The sequence below is a fragment of the Hydra vulgaris genome, chromosome 03 (assembly GCF_038396675.1).
Source record: "Hydra vulgaris chromosome 03, alternate assembly HydraT2T_AEP".
Taxonomy (NCBI): Eukaryota; Metazoa; Cnidaria; class Hydrozoa; order Anthoathecata; family Hydridae; genus Hydra; species Hydra vulgaris.
In genome coordinates this window covers 37732501-37751685 of record NC_088922.1, presented here as the reverse complement: position 1 = coordinate 37751685, position 19185 = coordinate 37732501, and the positions used below count along the sequence as shown (strand labels likewise).

General features: G+C 27.5%; 1 protein-coding gene across 1 annotated transcript in view; it reads right to left on the bottom strand.

Moving 5' to 3' along the window:
* Positions 1–10272: 10272 nt before the first annotated feature.
* The window catches only part of LOC105844871 (lysine-specific histone demethylase 1A), a 65727-nt gene continuing 56814 nt past the window's right edge, over positions 10273–19185 (bottom strand). Inside the window, exons 11-15 of the mRNA XM_065793113.1 lie at positions 12459–12532; positions 11688–11932; positions 11382–11575; positions 10929–11171; positions 10273–10772 (exon numbers count right to left, since the gene is read on the bottom strand). Of these exons, the coding sequence (XP_065649185.1) occupies positions 10449–10772; positions 10929–11171; positions 11382–11575; positions 11688–11932; positions 12459–12532 (1080 nt within the window). The 3' untranslated portion in view covers positions 10273–10448. The remainder of the gene's footprint in view (positions 10773–10928; positions 11172–11381; positions 11576–11687; positions 11933–12458; positions 12533–19185) is intronic.

Below are 19185 nucleotides of genomic sequence, written 5' to 3'. Positions count from 1 at the left end.
ACTTTCTTTAATTTTATTTATGTTTTAGACAATGTTTGTTGTTTTGAAGTCTATAATTTATGTAGGATTCAACATAAACTCAGCAAATAAACCTTTCGCAAAATGAACAACAACAAGTTAAACTTATAATGTTGCATAATAGACTTATAATCAAGTAATTAAGACGGAATTTACGGATTAAAATAAACAAAAACCAAACTTATTTAATTTGGATTAAAAAATCTAATTTTAAAAATAAAAGAAATTTTTACTGATAGTCAATAAAAACTTGCTCTTTTCTTATAATATATTAAATTGTCAATAAAAACCAGAAATTTCGGAAATCTACAGTACTTCACAATGATTGTCATAAAGTTTGCATTACAAACTTTTAAAATGCTGTTCAAATAATAATAAACATCTTATAATTTATATTTGTTACCGTTAGAAAGAGGCATATGAGCTCATCATACTAACTGACCTTTGTGATCGACCAGTGGTAACTTTAGGTTTAATGGTTTCTTTTGATTGACAGGTTACCCCTTTAATTCCGTTAACAATGGTGGTTACATATGCTCCTTTATTAATCAAATATTGAGCAACTTCAAAGTTTCCTTCTTTTACAGCGATATCAAGAGCATTTTCACCTGTTAAAGTTTTTGCATTTACGTCTACACTGTGCTGTAAGAGTATTTTTATAATATCTAACTCACCGTACATGCACGCGTAATGTATTGGCTGGAGACCAAAACCGTCAACATGATTGGGGTCAGAATCTTTGCGAGATAGTAGTCTCCAAAGTTGAATAACATTTCCTTCCTGAATTGCCATTGTAACTAAAGCGGTTTGTATTTCACCGCAGCTCATTAAACGTTTATGATTTATGGCGGGAGGATGATAATAACCGTTTTTAGCGTTTTTTGTGTTAAAACTTTCCCGCAAGAGCTCCTCTGGAAAAGATTTTGCTCTAATTCGAAGTTTTGACATTAAACTTTCGTCAAATGGTTGAAATCCCACAAGAGGTGATCGGTAAACTTTTATGCTTATTTTTCTATCCATCATTTTAACTAGCTACAGCAATCTAAAGATTTTAAATTTAGATAAATTAGAAACTAAACATTTAAATAAATTGCAATAAAAAAAAATTAAAAAAAAACGAAAGAAAATTATAATTATTTATTTGTAAACTATTGTTAAAACGTAATTTAGCCAAAACTATTATTTTATTAACGTACAAATATTATCTAATAGTGGTTTTATAAAAGCCGTCGAGATATTTATAAAATCTATTGTTTAAACTCACGAGAGACTATAATCATGCTCAAAATTAGCCGCATTTCCGCAAATGTATTATTAAAAAGAAAATATGGAATGTTTGTTATATAAGTAATTAATTTGCTTTATTTCCGAAATCTTTTGTCAAAAAAGTAATTACTCCTATTTACCCTATTTACTACTTTAATAAGAAAACATAAAGTTAAAAATTTTCTAACAATTGTACTTCTTTTTTTTAGTAAACAAATTTAAGCCGGTAAATAAATCTAGTGATTTGCAATATTTACGGCGAATGTAAACACAATACAAAATAACCGAAGAAAAAATTTTAATCAATATTTCTGCTAACAAATATTTTAAAAACAATACCTACTTTTAAATAATATAACAATTTGCAACTAATTAAAGATCAAAATAAACAATGACTGAAAAATTCTTTTATTTCTTCTTAAAATTATTTAAATATGTCAAATAATCCAATGAAAGATTAAAGTTTTAAATCTATATATAAAAAAGATTTAAAATATTGACAAATCGAAATTAAGCAAAACAATTTTATTTAAGTGACAAAGCGGTGTTAAACAAAAATTAATTTTGTTACTAATAAAATGTGATTTTAGTACTAATAAAATATTTTTAAAAGAGATATATCGATAAAAAAAAAATAGTGAAAATATGGCTAAAATGCAAGATTAACTGGAAATAAGTATTTATAAAAATTTAAAACAGACAATTTAAAAAAATAATCAGTTGCTATCCAAGTTCAACAGACTTGACTACAATCAGACTATAAACAGACACAGCAAACAGACTTGAAAACAATATAGTTAAAAACTGAAAAACTCAAATATGTAAGAGCCTAAAAGAAGTCCGATTGTATAAGAAGTTCAGTTAATTCAAAGATAACAGACAGGCATTAATTATTTTATTTGAAGGTCAATATTACTCAGTTTCTGAATTTTCATAATATCTCCATCAAAATCAAAATACATTTTCAATTTTAAGTATTACCGTTTAAAGTTTAAATAAAAGTTTGAATTTTTTATTATATAAAAATATAACTTTTTTTTTATAAACAAGGACCTTTTTTTTTGCCGACCAAAAAAAAAGGTCCTCGTTTTCTTAGATTAGCCGACTGACTGTCTAAATTTTCTGACTGAATTGTCTAAAGGGTCTACATTTGCCGACTGATTTGTCTTAAAGGGTCAAATTTGCCGACAAAATCAACACAAAATTCATTGATGTGGTAGGGGGGGGGGGTTACACCACCCGTGTCACACACAGCCTTTTATATATATATATATATATATATATATATATATATATATATATATATATATATATCATATATATATATATATATATATATATATATATATATATATATATATATATATATATATATATATATATATATATATATATACACATATGTATATGGAATTTATTTTTTTAGCTTTTAATTTTTTGATATATAACATAATGTACATTGTAAGATCTACTATTAGAAATAGGAATCGTATAAATTGTAATTTATATATTTTTTATTTACACAATACTGTGATGAGAATATTCTTTTTAATAATGTCTAGCTTCTGTTAAAAAGATATATCACAAATTTATGCAAATAGGTTTGTCACAAATTTATGCAAAAAGGTATTTCACAAAAGGAACAGGAACTTTACATTGCTTATACAAAAAGAAAAAAAAAATTCTTGCAGTTTGCTAGTGTATACCGTGGTCGCTACTATATAACAAAATATTTTACCAAAACATAGAACTTACAAATTCGGATCGGCCGATCCGAATTAGTATTATCATATTTATTGTGTAATTAGTATTATTATATTTATTGTGTAAGTAATATTTAATGCATTTATAGTTTTAAGTAAAGACATGAGTGAGTTTATCTTTTTTATTAACTAATATTGATGTATGTTCTGATGAATATGTAGATAATTTAATTTAAATTTGTGTATACTCCCCCCTGCAATGTTAACGTAAGTTTGATAACTTTGAATTTACAAAGTTGAGAGTTTTTAATTTTTTTTTTTTGGGTAAGTATCGGTTTAGCTTTGTAGAGTACGCCGATACTTTTTGATACTTTAATATTTATAGTATCTTAAATACTATAAATACCAAAGTATGAAAAAGCATAAATACAATTTATATATTCTTTCCAAGAAACCATCATTTTCCAAGAAATCTTCTCGTTAATAGTTGTTTAAACTTAGTTGTTTTAGTTCTACTGATGTTAGTGTTATCAGTTTTTAGAGCTGGTAGCATTTTTGGTATATTATTTTTTTGCTGGTTGGAACAAAGCAAGATGTATTTTTCTTTCTGAATTTAAAAATAACTTATTTAACATTGACGCATAAGCTTCCGAGATTTATCGACTCAAAAAGATCTCTGATGAATAGAATAGATTGTCTCGTCGCCAAGCATTATAACATTTACAGTTTTTGTTAAGTTTTTTGAAAATCAATTCTATAATTTGTATAGTAGGGTAACAAGAATAGAAGTTTAGGGAAATTTTTAAAAGATATGGATATTTTTTATTTTCTGAATAAGACTTTGTTATCTGTCACACAAGTAAAATTTGAAACTTTCATTGGGTTAGATTTTTTATCCCACACTTTACCTTTTTTTAGTTATATTTTTTGATGTTATGATTAACAGGGTAGAAAAAGAGTATCTAAAAATTGTCTGGTTGAGTGTTTAAAAAACGAATCGCTTTTTATTTAAATTTTTTTTTTGAATTAGATATATATATAATATTGCAGATATTCGTTCAACTAGTTTACAGAATGTAAAAAAGTATGACATTTATTAAACTACTGAGATCAGTAGTTTAATAAATGTTTCACCAGTTTTAAATATTGGTTTAATTTTAACTGTTTTTAATTTTATCCGGTAATTTTTAGTCACATAATACTTTTAATAATAGTCACATAATACAAAATACTCTTCTTAAAAATCCACTATCTTTAGGAGATAATTAATTTAAACTTCTTCAAACAATAAAATCTTTTAAATTGATGAGGTAAATAATGTATATAATTTTGTATCACTCTTGTACATAGCATAAGCAGAATTGCCTATGCTATGTACAAGAGTGATCAAACACTTGGTAACTGTAAAATTTCAGTTTTGACTGCTACGATACAATCTAATCCAAATTTTTAAAATAATACATAGTTTTGATATAACTAGTGATATACTATTACTACTAATTTATTAACTCCTTCTCACGTGGTCATTATTTTAAAGTATTTATTATCAATATTTTTAAAAATATTGACTTTATTTATGGCATATCTATTTTTATTTTCGGTTAAGTTTATCTACTTTTTCCACGTGAAAATAAAAAAAGAAACAAGAAAGAATTTTGTGTTATTTAAATTTGGTGTCGCCTGCAAATAAAATTGAAATATTAGAAGTTACAATTACTTTTATAATTTAGCATTTATAATTAGCTATGAATTTTATAATTTTTTGAAAAATTTTTGTAAAGATGCATCAAGAAGTGGATGTCTTAGAGACGCAAAATAAATTTTAAAGAAGTTAGTTGGGTGAGATGAGAAAAGTACAAAAAGATAGATGTCCAGTGGAAAATGAAGAGTTTTAAAGAAGTGAAATACTAAAATTAATAATAATTAAATGTAATAAAAATTGAAATATTAATTTTAAATAATGGAGGTGTGACAGTAAAAGTCGTTAATAGTTATGCTCATAAATAGCTAAACTGTATCACGTGACTGAGATGAATAAAAAAGTATTCTTCTCAAGAGATGAAGTAGAATTATTCGTTTAATTAATAGTTATGATGTTATTAACAAGATATTTGAACATTAGAGATACAGATGTGTTGCGTGAATGTCTTATGGATAGTTAATTACAATTTCCCATAAGATATCCACTTATAAAGAAATCATAAATTTTTAATAATTAAGTTACCTTGATCATAAAAAATGGCGTAAATCATTATATCGTGAGGAAAAAGGAACCTTTTTCTGAGATTTACAGTTTAACTATGAATGATTTATAATCTTTTTTATTTCTGTTTTAATAAATTTGAGGCCTCTAATGTGTGTAAATACTTTAAATCCTATTCTTCTGTTTTTTGATTAGTAGCTGTATTTTTTTCTTTTGCTTTATTAATTAATTAATGATACTATAGGTAGGAGCTATAGTAATTTTATTTTTATTTGTGACAATGATGTCAGATATTCTTTACTATTTAAATAACGATATTTTAAATTGATCATATTTAGCTTTATTTTTTTATTCTATATAGTCTTTAAATTTTAAGTTAATCAGTATTATTTTACCAATTGGTATGAACACCTTTCTTACCAATTGATAAAATAATACTTATTAACGTAAAATTTATAGAATATATAGAATAAATAAAAACTGTTTTAACTATTACTTATGATTCTAGTTCAAAAAAACAAAATGTTTTTATTCAACATTAAAGAAACAATTTATAAAATTAAATTTGTTTATTTATTTATTAATTAGTTTTCTTCTTAGTTTTATAGTTTTATTTTCAACTTTACTTTCTTTTAAATATCTTGTGGAAAAAAAAAATTGTTTATTTATAAATGTGGATTCAATTTTTTTCCTTCAACTGGTCAACCATTTTGTATAAAAAAAAATTTAATTGCGGTATTGTTTTTAGTATTTAATTTAGAAATTATTTATTTCCATGATCAGTGAGTTCAAATTTAATAGACTATTATAATTACTACAATTTTGTGTTTTGTATAATAGAGTTTCTTAAAAAATTTATTTTATGTGAGGCATGTATTATACATTATAATATATAAATATTTTTAATAATACTAGCTCCATACTTCCCTTCTTTTGTTGATCATGTTTTATCTTCATTTTATTTATTTAAAATTTGAAATCTTAAGGAATAAAAGTTAAAAATAATAATAATAATAACTAAGACTTTTTTTGTTTGTATTTATTTATGTATTTGTTGCATATTTTACTTTGTGGTGTAAGGAAAAAATGTAGTTGTAGCGTATGTAGTTGTAGCGTAACGATGTAGCGTAGTTTTTTATTTATATTTATATTTTAAAGGAGCATGGCGATGAGACTGAATTTGTCTTCTTCATGTCCCAGCCGTGTATTTACATTTTATGATAACTTTATAAATTTTTCTTTACGGTGAAATACATAATAATAATAACAATAAATAAAAATCTGTAATTTATTCATTTATAATTATATTTTTCACAGGATTAATTTACGAATGATTTAGAGGTGAACTACAATGAGAATAATATTATTTGACTTTTAATCTATTAATTTAATTATGATTTTTATTAGTATCATAGTAATAATTATTAACAGAAGTAATATAATAATACTATAATAGAAGTTATATAATATTACTATAAAAGAAATTTTTTTATTACCAATTTCAATGAATTTTATGCTAACTATGTTAACTAATTTTTCTTTAGAAGGAAAAATAATATCAATATAAATAACAACTATTGCTGCGATTGAATCAGCTATCGGATTATCAATAATAACTTTTTATAAAATAAAAAGATTTTTTTCAAATTATTAAACTTATTAAAAGGATAATGAAAAACTTATATTTAGTTATATTTAAAATATTAAAGTTTTTAACTTTCTAGTTTTAATTTCTATAGCTTATTTAACTTTAGCAGAAAGAAAAATTAAGTTACAGTTAAAATTAAAAATAATTAAGCAGGTATAAAATAATGTGTAGAATAAAACTTACATGTTATTAATTAAAATATTATTGATGGCATACCAGGCTCTGTGATGAAAGTACTTTAACTTTCAAATGAAATTATAAAAAATTTTTAATTGTCAAATTACAGTTAAGGTGTTATAGAAAAGATAGTTCATGTTTGAATTTATTTATATTTGTTGAATTCATTGCGTTTTGGATTGGAAGCCTTTCATGCTTGACTTTACAGTTGGTTATGAGGTTTTTTCGTTCTACATAGTTTCAATTGACTGCAAATGTTGATTTTGTGTTGATCAATAAGATCTCCTCTTGTTCATCGTTCGGTTAGCGTATTTGCTGAGTCTAGGGTAAGTACTTTATGGTATAGATGTACTTTGTGACTCGGTGTTAAACTTGCTTGAGTTTGGCTATATCTTGGGCTAGATATGATGATCATTTGTACAGCGAATTCCAAGTGTGGGCAAACGTATGAAATTTGCGCCGTAGTACAAGACTACGACCTCGAAAAGCACTTTTGAACATGCCAAGCATACTGTTGTCAGCTTATGCGGACGTGATATTTGTTTTCTGACTTTTAAATTATTAGTCTTTACAACGCCTAGATCTCGTTAAGATGTTGTGCACGATAACTGATGTAGTTGACCGACAATGTCGTTCATTGTGTAAGTTGTAGTCAATTTTTTGCTGTTGTTGCAACCAGTGTGCATGAGTTTATACTTATCGACATTGAATAACATGAGCAATGTGTGTCCGCTTCACTGCTTTGTTGATATTGTCTTTGATTTTTATGGTGTCTTTTTTCGATTTGAAAACCCCGATTTTTTTACAGCCGTCAGTATACATTTTGAAATCATCTAGTACTTTGTCTGGTAGATCATCAATGTAGAAGAAAAATAGGAGTGGTCCGAGAACAGATCGTTGTAGCGAATTCCTGAAGATTGTTTTTCATTAAGATTTGTTATTACGAACTCGATCTATTTGTGAAAAGTGTACGATTATAGCTTGTGCAGTAGACTACGGTGCGGAGCTTTGTGGAATGCTTTCGCAAAGTCTTTAAATATTGTGTTAGTTGGGTGACCTTTGTGGGCAGCTTCTTTTAGGATATAGCAAATTTTGAGTAGGTTTGAGAAGCAACTTTTTACTTTTTGGAACCCTAGGTAAATAGGTTCAAATGTAATAAATAAACCCTTAACATAATTAAAAATGAAAAGAATTCTCTTTTATTAAATTAAAAAATTAAATTAAAAGGATTCTCTTTTACTAAATTTTTATAAAATTATTGAATATAGAAAAGTCGTTTTTGGTATACCACCACCACTGTCAAATCAAAATAATGTTGGTAATGATCACGATAAAACAGTAATTGAGAAGCTATTAAATGATATTGATATCGATAAAAGTATAGTTTCAAAAGTGTATTGTTTTAAATCTAAAAATACGAAAAAGCGAGCGACGGTTTTAGTAGACGTTGGTGACAAACGAAATCGTAACTTCGTTCTAAAATCAGCTTCTGTAAAATCGCAACAAAATTCAAGGCATATATTTAAATCCAGACTTGACCGAGGCTGGACGAGTAGAAGCTAAACATCTAAGAGAGCAATGTAAAACACCTAATGCTTAAATACAAATGAAAAATTTTATTATGGTATTCGAGGTAATGAAGTATTGAAGTTAACTAAATAACAACGAAAATTACTATCGCTAGAAAATACAACAAATTTATTAAATAATTTACACAGTGGGAATGGTGATTTGTATATGCATGATTTATATATAAATCGCTATATTAATGATGGTTCATTAGCGAATTCATCTAGAGTAAACGAAAAACTACGATCATCTATCCACCTGAACTGCCGATACACTAATGCCACTTCACTCAATAATAAATTTGGTCTTTTTCCAGCAGAAGTGGCTACATTTATATCTGATGTTTTTATGATTAGTGAAACGTGGTTTACACCTTCAAGTATAATGCAAATTATATAAAGAGGATTATAATATACTTTACTGCAATCGTTGCAGAGCTAACTCAAGTAAACACCGTGGCGGTGGGGTAGCCATGTATATAAAAGATAAATATGTCGCATATTCTACGACGGAAAAATTATTCAACGATATATCGATCGAACAAGTATGGTGCGTTATTAAAATTGAAAATGAAACCATATCAACTGACTGTATCTATCGTCCACCAGATGCATCAGAAGTAATGACAAAATTGAATTGATTTTTAAACAAGCTAAAAAAGCTAGTGATAATAACAAATACTTGACTTCAATTATCCAAATATAAAATGGAGCGATAATAATGTACAAGCAGTACTAAATAATGATAAATCAGCGCAAATGTTTTTAGATAATTTAAATGATAATTATTTTCATCAAAACGTAATAAATTCAACCTTTAATCCAACAGCTTCATCAGTTTCAGACGGAAGTCCAACTGGACTTGGTCTTAACTGATGCACCTTAGCGTATCTCAGTCATACATCACAATCCACCCTTGAGCAACATAGAAAAGGCACATCAAATTATTAAATTAAAATAAACCCAGAGTTTTCCAGGTTTTCCCTGGGATTCAAGCCATTTCCAGGTTGAGTGGCAACCCTGTATATAGATTAATAAAAATTTTTTCCCACCACATGAATTAACTAAACATACGTTCGTTTTGTGCTACCACCATGCAATATTTGCATATTTAACTCGACATTCATTAAGTGAGAAATATAATTGACTTTTACTTAAATACGCGTTAAATAGTTTATCGATTTATATACTAAATTTTTTTAAATTTTTGATGCGGTGTCTCTATCTAAGCTTTTCATCGATAATAACTAAAAAGTTTTTACTTTTTTTTTATTATATATTATCAATAGAGAAAACATTTCATATGGTACGTTCGAATATCACAATAAAATTTAGTAGGAGCTAGATGCCTCTATTTTAAATTTTTAAGATTGTAGCCTATCTGTATCCCTTGTGGAACACTTTGTAATTATTAAAGTACTTTTTTTAATACAGAGATCTATTTATTAAAAAAGTTGAAAGTTATTTTGTGAAGTTTTATGAAATTTTGTGATAACGTATTAATATACATTATTTAAGCATTTCTAGGCATTTTAATATGTTATTAATAGAATATCAACAATAATTTTAAGTTTTCTAAGGATAACGCTGTAATTTTAATTTAATTCAATGCATTTTTTTATAGACATTTTAATTAAAATGTTATTTATTTAGGGATAAAAATTTTAAAAAAGTAATAAAAACAAAAAATTTAATTTGACATAATAAATTAAATTTAAATAAATTTAAATATTCATTTCGTAAACTGTTTAAAAGATATAGATTCAGAAAATATAATGGTTAAAATAACCAGAGTATAAAGGAGTAATAAGACAGTACGAAACTATTATATACAGATGAGTGTTAACGTTTTATTATTCTGGCGTCTATCTAGCTTGGTTTTGTGTCGCAAACTTATTTAAATCGTAGGGTAGTCCTAAAAACTGATCCGCTATACGCCCAGCCTCGCGTAATCCACTTAACAAAGCACCATGGACAGTTGCAGGATAGTTTCGTATTGTATGTTCTCCAGCAAAGAAAACTCGAGGTACATTCGAACCCGGAAAATTTGGAAGACCAGGCGTAGGAGGAGGGGCAACAGGTGCAGCCATAACATCGTAATCGTTGCCAGAAGATCCAGCTGCTACATAAGAGTATGATCCACGGGACCACTCATCGGATTTCCATCTTGTAACAACTGTTTCTTTTGGCTAAAAAAAGTTATGAAATTCATTGAAAAATCTTTGAAATTAATAAAGATCAAAATGAAAATTAAGATAAAAACTAAAATTTTTGAAACGTAAAATGTAGCATATTTTTATTTCAACATATTATAAAAGCATAGGGACAAGTAATCGTGATCTTACCTGAGGAACATTGTTATTTCCAAAAATCTCTTTTAGTACGGTTATCGATTTTCCGACTATAACATCGTCAGAGTAAGTTTCTAATTTGTTAGCAGCTTCTCCGGCAACTAATGCTAGTAGGACAGGTGCTTTGTATATGCTCCAAAATAAAAACAATTCACCGCGATTAGCTGTTGCACTTGCTACGTGACCAAAGAGATTGGTTTCTGCATTCCAAAATACTCGGTCAAAACACAGAACAACCTAATTTAACAGAACACTTTAAATTAATTAAATATTCAATTAAAGCACAAAACAGTTTTATTCAAAAATCAGAACACAGAAAAAATAAAATTTTATAATTATTAGTTAATGATTATTCATCACATTATTTATTTTATTTTACTTAGCCTAGATATTGTTTTAATATTGATTTCATTTATTCAAAAAAATAGAATTAAAAAAATTCAGAACCTTATTTAAATTGCCAAATCCCATTCTTTCAATGGCACCAGTTTTCCAGTCTGGAAGGGGAGGAATAAAATAAACAGCAGGAGGAGAACATTGTTTTAAAACTCCAAGAGGGAGTGTGCACAAGACAGCATCAGCTTTGAATACATGAGTTGCAAGTAGGCCGTTTTTGAGGTATGAACCCACAACTTCTACACCTAAGATAACAGACTGAGTAGTGAGAAATAATAATGCTTGTGCGAAATAACACAAATTTAGAATGTCTAAAATGAAAAATTTCTTTGAAAATAAGAAGCATACTCGATGTACCTTGTCGAGTGTATTTAATATTTCGTACAGCACAATTCAATCTGATATCAAGCCCTTCTGCAAGTGCTGCCGGTACACAAGAAAAACCATTGCTAACCGTAACATGACTTCCTGTAAATTCGAAATCATCATCTTGGTCCCAATGTTTAAGAGAAAGTTGAGAAAGTGGTGTGGCATTTGCAAACTCAAGGTTAGCAAGATGCCAGTCAAGAATTTGGCGGTCACGTAGTGATAAATAGACATCACTATAAAGAAATTCCATAACAAAATAACATTTTGCTTATGTTGCACATTTCATAATAATGTTTTGTTTATGTTGCACATTTCATAATAAAATAACAACACTTTCAAAAGAATTTTTTGTTTAAGATGCTGTTTCATAATAAAATAACCACACTTTTAAAAGAATGTTTTGTTTAAGTTGCATGTTACATAATAAAATAACAACTTTTTAAAAAAAATGTTTTGCTTATGCTGCACGTTTCAAGACTTGCATTTATTTTAACTTCGTACACATGCAGTAAAAAAAATATTGATCAGAACTATAACTTTGAACATTTGTATTTTAAAATTTGTAGAATAATTATTTGTTTGAAGATAATTATTTGTTGAATTGGTAACAATTCAACAAATTACTATCTTCAAGCAAATATTTAATACAAATTAAGTTAATATTAAACTTAAATATTTAATTGGTCTTATTTAAAAACACTTAATATCATGTTAGTATAGTTAAAATATCACAAAACAGATATCCAAAAATCATCATACCTGGGTGTATTTTGTTCTAAGTCTTTAATTTTTAAGTTGAGTTCTTTTTTTTTATCAGACAATGAATCATGCTCCTAAATTTTAAAGATAATGACTAGCAATAAATTATATATATATATATATATATATATATATATATATATATATATATATATATATATATATATATATATATATATATATATCTGTTTGTGTTTATGTGTGTGTTATATATATATATATATATATATATATATATATATATATATTTTTTTTTTATTAATTGAGAGACTGCCTGCCCCAACCAAACCCTCAGTCGATGTAGCAACACTCCCTTGCGGTTCAGGCTAAAAGATAGTAGATGTAGCAGCACTCCCTTGCGGGTCAGGCTATTTGTCAGTCAATGTAGCAGCACTCCCTTGCGAGTCAATTAAATTTGCGTTTTTGTGGTTTTTTTAAAAAACGATTTATTTGTAATTAAATTAATGGTTTTTACTTTCGTCCAACACGCAAATGTTGGACGAAAGTCAAAAGTGATTAAAAGTGACGTATGTGTTGGCGTAAGAATCACTTTTTTCCTTCCGCTCTTCCCAAAGACAACAAACTATAGATCTATATATATATATATATATATATATATATATATATATATATATATATATATATATATATATATATATATATATATATGTATATATATATATATATATATATATATATATATATATATATATATATATATATATATATATATATATATATATATATATATAGATATATATATATATATGGTTTTATATATGGTATATAATGGTTTATATATATGATATATATATACCTTTTTTTAAAAGTAGATTGTTTCATTTGTAAAACAATATTTAAATTAGATAGACAAAAAATTTAAATTAAATTCAAAAAGATTACAAACTTTTTGATTGTATGGCTCACAAAATTTAATATTTCATTTGATTAAAGGTGATGAGTTATTTTCTTTTCTTTTCCATATTTCCTTAGATAAGTCAGTGTAATTTGTGTACTTATTTATGTTAAATGATTTTAAATGGTTTGCATACCTAAATATAAAAGGGGTTTTGCATATGTCGATATACACTTTATCTTTGTATTCAGGATTGTTTGAGCTTATGGTGGCTTGGTACATGATGGATATATAGATTTTAAATTTCAGGTTTTTTTCAGATGCCTTTTAATCACCATACAAAATATGTTTTTTGTGCAAATTTATTACAAATTTGATTTTTGACATACAGGAATAGCTTAATTGTGTTTCTGTCTAATATTTTGTGTAGATTGTAGTTTTATGAAAAAAAGGTGTAAAATGATTTAATTTTTCATCATAAAGTGGGATGGATATATATAAAATTAGGTTGATGACATGACTGATAATATTTTTTCAATATTATGTGAATTTAGTCAAGTGTCGGTATTGAAGTGAAATTTGTCATGTGACAATATTATGTGAATTTAGTCATGGTTGGAATCAGCGCTAACATAACTTGGTTAGTTATCAGGTTTCCAGTAAAGTTGAATTTTCAAAGAGATTTACAGTTAAATCAAGAAAATTAATTATTTCAATACTGTAATTAATAAAGATATCAAGATTGTTACTTTCAATTTTTTTTTGTTGTGGTTGCTCCATTTCCTGGCCACTTTTACTCTTAAAAATAGCTAAACCATCATCTTGATATTAGCCAAAATCATTCTTGTAAAATTGCAAAAGCTGATATTAAGGAAAAATTCTAACCAACTCACAAACCTTCACGCCATCATAGGCTCCTATACTGACATAAAACAATCTTGTTTTCTTTTTAATCCACGATAATCCATCATTAAAAGTAAATAAATTTCTGTCATAAAAATAAATTACTTCAAAAAAATTCAAGAAAAGTTTTAAGGTTAAAAAATAGTTAAAAAGCAACCATAAAAGTTTCATTGAGACTTTTTTTATATTTCTATTTTTATATTTCTATTTTGTTTCAAATTAAAAAAAAAAAAATTGCACAAAAGTTGCTCAGTTTTAAGAAAATGATGTCAAAACATCAGAAAAAGAAAAATACAAATTTTATTTCATACATCAATCATACAGAAAAAGTTCACCACTTTGAAATTATAAATTGAAATTATTTGAGATTATATTTTTAGACAAACCTCTGATCAAACAGCTGAAAATAGCTCTGATTAAAAAACTAAAGGAAGAAGTTGTATTGTCAATTAAACAAATTAAAAAAAAAACATTAGGCTCAAAATTATGTTTGGTCACCATAATGAAATTTCCTAAACACAGACTACTCCCAAATTTGAATGTAGCACTAGAAATTGCAATGACAGAAATCCTTTTCAATTCTAGGATTTGATCTATCTTGAAATGATAACAAGATACAACATTGTCCCTTTAGATCAGAACTAGCCTAAGTCCAAAACACCTGTTTTGGACTTTTTTTTAAATTGGAAAGTTGCAAAGTGCAACTTTCCAATTTTAAAAAAAATAAGAAAATCATGTTAATAATTTATTGAATTAATGAAATTTTGACCTGACTTGGCATTAGTAGCATTATGTCAAAACAGTGACGCCATTTATTGAAAAGAATTCCATAAATTTTGTGGCCAAAGTGGATAACTAAACATTAAAGAAAGATGTACAATTAAAGATTTTTGGAGTATTCTAAAAAGAATGATTCATGCAAAGAAGAAGCAAGCAAAAAATCTGAAACAATATATAAGGATAAAAAGCTGCCTCAAGAAAGTCAAGAACAACCTTGTAAAAGACTTTCCTCAAATCAGGAAAATCAGAAATAATAACTGATAAAAAAATCTATATAATAATGCTAAACTTAATGGTAATAGTAGTGCCCTTTCAAGCGTGTTTGATACAGAAGTCTTGGCAGCCATTGCAACTGAGGTAATAGCAAAAAAGAGTCGCAGCACTTTTTTAATAAGAAAATGTGAACGAAAGTGTACACAAATATCTAACTTTTGTAAACTTCAAACAATGTAATGTTAAAACATATATCAATTTTTCCAGTTTTACTTTCACTTGAAAAAATGCATTGCTGCAACATCTCCATCATCTAACATCTCCTTAATTTTGATCAATAGCACTTATTTCCTTTTTATAAAGTCTTTTGTAATAATAATATTAATAATAAAAGTGTTAGTTAACAATACAATGATAAAAACAAAATGATAAAAATAAAAATAATTACAATAATCATAACAAAAATAAAAGTAATTTAGTATTAGTCACATACATACACACATATAGACACAAATGCATACATACAAACACACATACACACTTACATTCACAAACAGATATAAACACATATACTTATATCCCCCTGTATTGTATACATACACAATATACACACATATACAGTGGTTTTTATAAATTTAGATGCACTCATTTTTTTTTACATATATGTAAGAAAATACTTAAAATAAAAATAAAAGTGCTACCGCTATGTTTGATACATAATTTAATAGAGGAAGTGAAACTCTATATAGAATACCTTAATTTTTTTTACAGGATGTTTATTACTCATTCTATACCAATTAACACAAAAAAGTTAATTGATAAGCTTGATTTTATTTCATTCATAAATTTAGACGCACAATCAAAAAAGTTTTAAATCTTGTTAATTGATAGTTAATTAGTAGTTTTTCCCCCATATTTCTTGTTAATAGGCCTAAATTAATTGATTTTGTCAAAAAACCTTATATAAATATGACTTACCTGGAATTAGTTAATCATTATTTAATAAATAAACAAAAGTTAAGTTAGTTTGCACTAAAAAGACGCAAAAAATGGGCAAAAGACGCATCACTCAAGGTGAAAGATGGCAAATTATTGCTTACATCAAAAAAGGAACCAAAAGTAATAGAGAAATTGCCAGGTTAATTGGAGTTTCTGAGAAATGCATTTGGACAACGAAGCAAAACTTTCTTCACACTGGTGGTGCCAGCAAGAAAACGAGGCCAGGTAGACCCTTGTCAACCACCAGAAAGGACAATAGTGCCCTTTTTAGAGCTGTCAGAGCTAATCCAAGAATTAGTTACAAAGAATTGACCACAGAATTCAATACAACACGAAATACATCTACAGTACAATCTCTCTAATTCGAATCTCCTTAATTCGAAAATCTCCATAATTCGATTAAATGCTAAGTCACCGTGAAATGCGTTTAAGAAAAATTAACTTTCTATAACTCAAAAATCTCTCTATTTCAAACTTTTATTTTTTCTAATAAAATTCGAACTAAAGAGATTTTACTGTATTTCTCAAAGCACAGTCCGCCAAATACTTTCAAACACAAGATTGGAGTCTACTCTGTTTTGAAGAAACCGCTCCTGCACCCATATGATAAACAAAGGAGACTAAAATGGTGTCGTGAAAGAAGGTATTGGACAATAGAACAATGGAAAAACATTATTTGGAGTGATGAGAGTAACAATCGCAAATCCAACATAACAGTCAAAAGAATGGCTCACAAAAAGTATTACGCCAGGTACATTAGACCGACTGTACTAAGTGGAGAAGACTCGATAGGAATCTGGTCATGCTTCAATGACAAAAGTGTTGGTATGTGCCAAACATACACCGGAAGAACCAACTCCAGAATATAAGTAGAAGTACTGGAAAACAACCTAATTCCATCAATTGACCTGCTTATGCTCAATGATAAACCGTGGAAACTTCAACAAGATGGCACTACTGCACATACTGCATACTATACAAAGGAGTGGTTCAACGATAATAATATCAAGTCAATACCGTGGCCTCCATACTCACCTGATTTGAACCCAATTGAAAATATTTGAGCTTGGATTGACCGTGAATTGGCAAAGGTTTGAATTTCCACACTTGGCTGGCTGAAGGACGTCCTTAAGGAGACCTGGTATAGGGTCCCAGAAGCGATGTGCAAAAATCTTGTTGAGTCTATGCCTAGAAGAGTTCTTAGTTGTATTAAAGCTAAAGGCGGATACACAAAATATTGATTGGTTCATAAATTATGCCTCCTAATCTATCGTGCGTCGAAATTTATGAATAATTATTTGTCTTATTTTTTTAATACCATGTAGTTGTACCTAATTATTACTTAGTATTTGTACTTTTTTTGTAAATTTTTTTTAAATTTTGTATTCTGTATGTATTTATCTAATAAATAGAAAAAAAACTAAACCGAAATCTTTTTTCTTTATTGTTTTATCATTAAAAAACTAAAAATTTCTATTCTCAAATATGAGTTTATTATTAAGTAATTAGAGAGTGTAATAATATAGTCTTCTGTTCAGCTGTTTGTTTTCCTTTTTAATTCAGATAATTGCCCAGACAAAATAGTGGTGGGGTGCAATTTCCAGCCTTGGAAAATGCACCCCACCACCATTTTGTCTGGACAAGAAAGTCTTGGGCTCTTTTTGTAAGTCATGCCAATAATATTTATTTCCATCTGGATCATCAAGATTAAATTTCTTCTCATCAGACCAAATAATTGAGCCCCAATCAGGTGGATAAGACAAATGTTTGTTGGCATACGGCATATGTTTCTCCATGTGATGTTTCTTCATGGCCGGCATTGACATACACTTTGCATACTTCAGATGTTTGGCTGGCATTGACATACACTTCCCATACTTCAGATGTAGCGTTCTTGTATCGTATGCAATGACACATCAATATCCAGCTGGGTGTGTATCAATTAAGCACTACAGCTGGTGTTTGAAGCCACTTGTAGTATGTGATGATTGTCATGCTTAGTTAACTTCGAAGCATTTTGGTTGGATTTTGTTTTCAAATATGTATCAGGATCCTTCAAAATCTTCTCAATCAACTTCCACCTTCGCTGTCTCGTTATCTTAGACGGTGATATATGTCTCGATATCTCAGATATTGATACATTGTCAGCTTTGAATGCCTTCATCATAGCGACTTCTTCAGCATTTAACTTAGTTCCATATCCCATAGTAGCCCTCTGTAATACATATGATTAGTTCACATATGATGACCCTTTGGTCTACCTTAATATATGTATTACTTAATATATGTATCACATTAGCAATTCGCCTGTTGCAGTCAAATGTTAAATGACTAACGTGTACTATTTGTTTGTCACCAGTATCATATGGTCTACCATATTTTGATGCGGGAAAACATTTAGCGCCAAAAACGATATGTTTTTTATTACTTCTCTGATTATGACTATTTTTAGATATTTCAATGCTTAAAACAGCATAAAATGAATAAAATATATTATATTTATAGTGTGTGCTATTTGTTTGGCGCAGACTGTATATACAAATACAAATATATACAAACATACAAATACACACACACATCCATGCATAAATATACACATAGATACATACAAACTCACACTTATTCACATGTGCTCATCACAAACACTTATACACAGATACGCATATCTTTGGATTTATTAACTGTATTTAATTAGGAAGGAGTGGAATAGATTACTCTTAAAAACATAGTATGAATGGAGAGCTTTTAGGTCATAGGGAAGGTTATTCCAAGATTTTATACTTTTTTTTAATGGACTTACATCCATAGGTAACAGAACGATGTTTTGAGACTGCTAGGTTCAGGTTATCAATTGATTGAAGATAGTATCGGTTATTTGCATTTTTGGGGAAGAAATTGTTGAAGGTAATAGGTAGGTTTTTGTGTTGGTAATTCCAGACAAACTGGCAATTCAAGAATTGAACAAGGTCACATAGT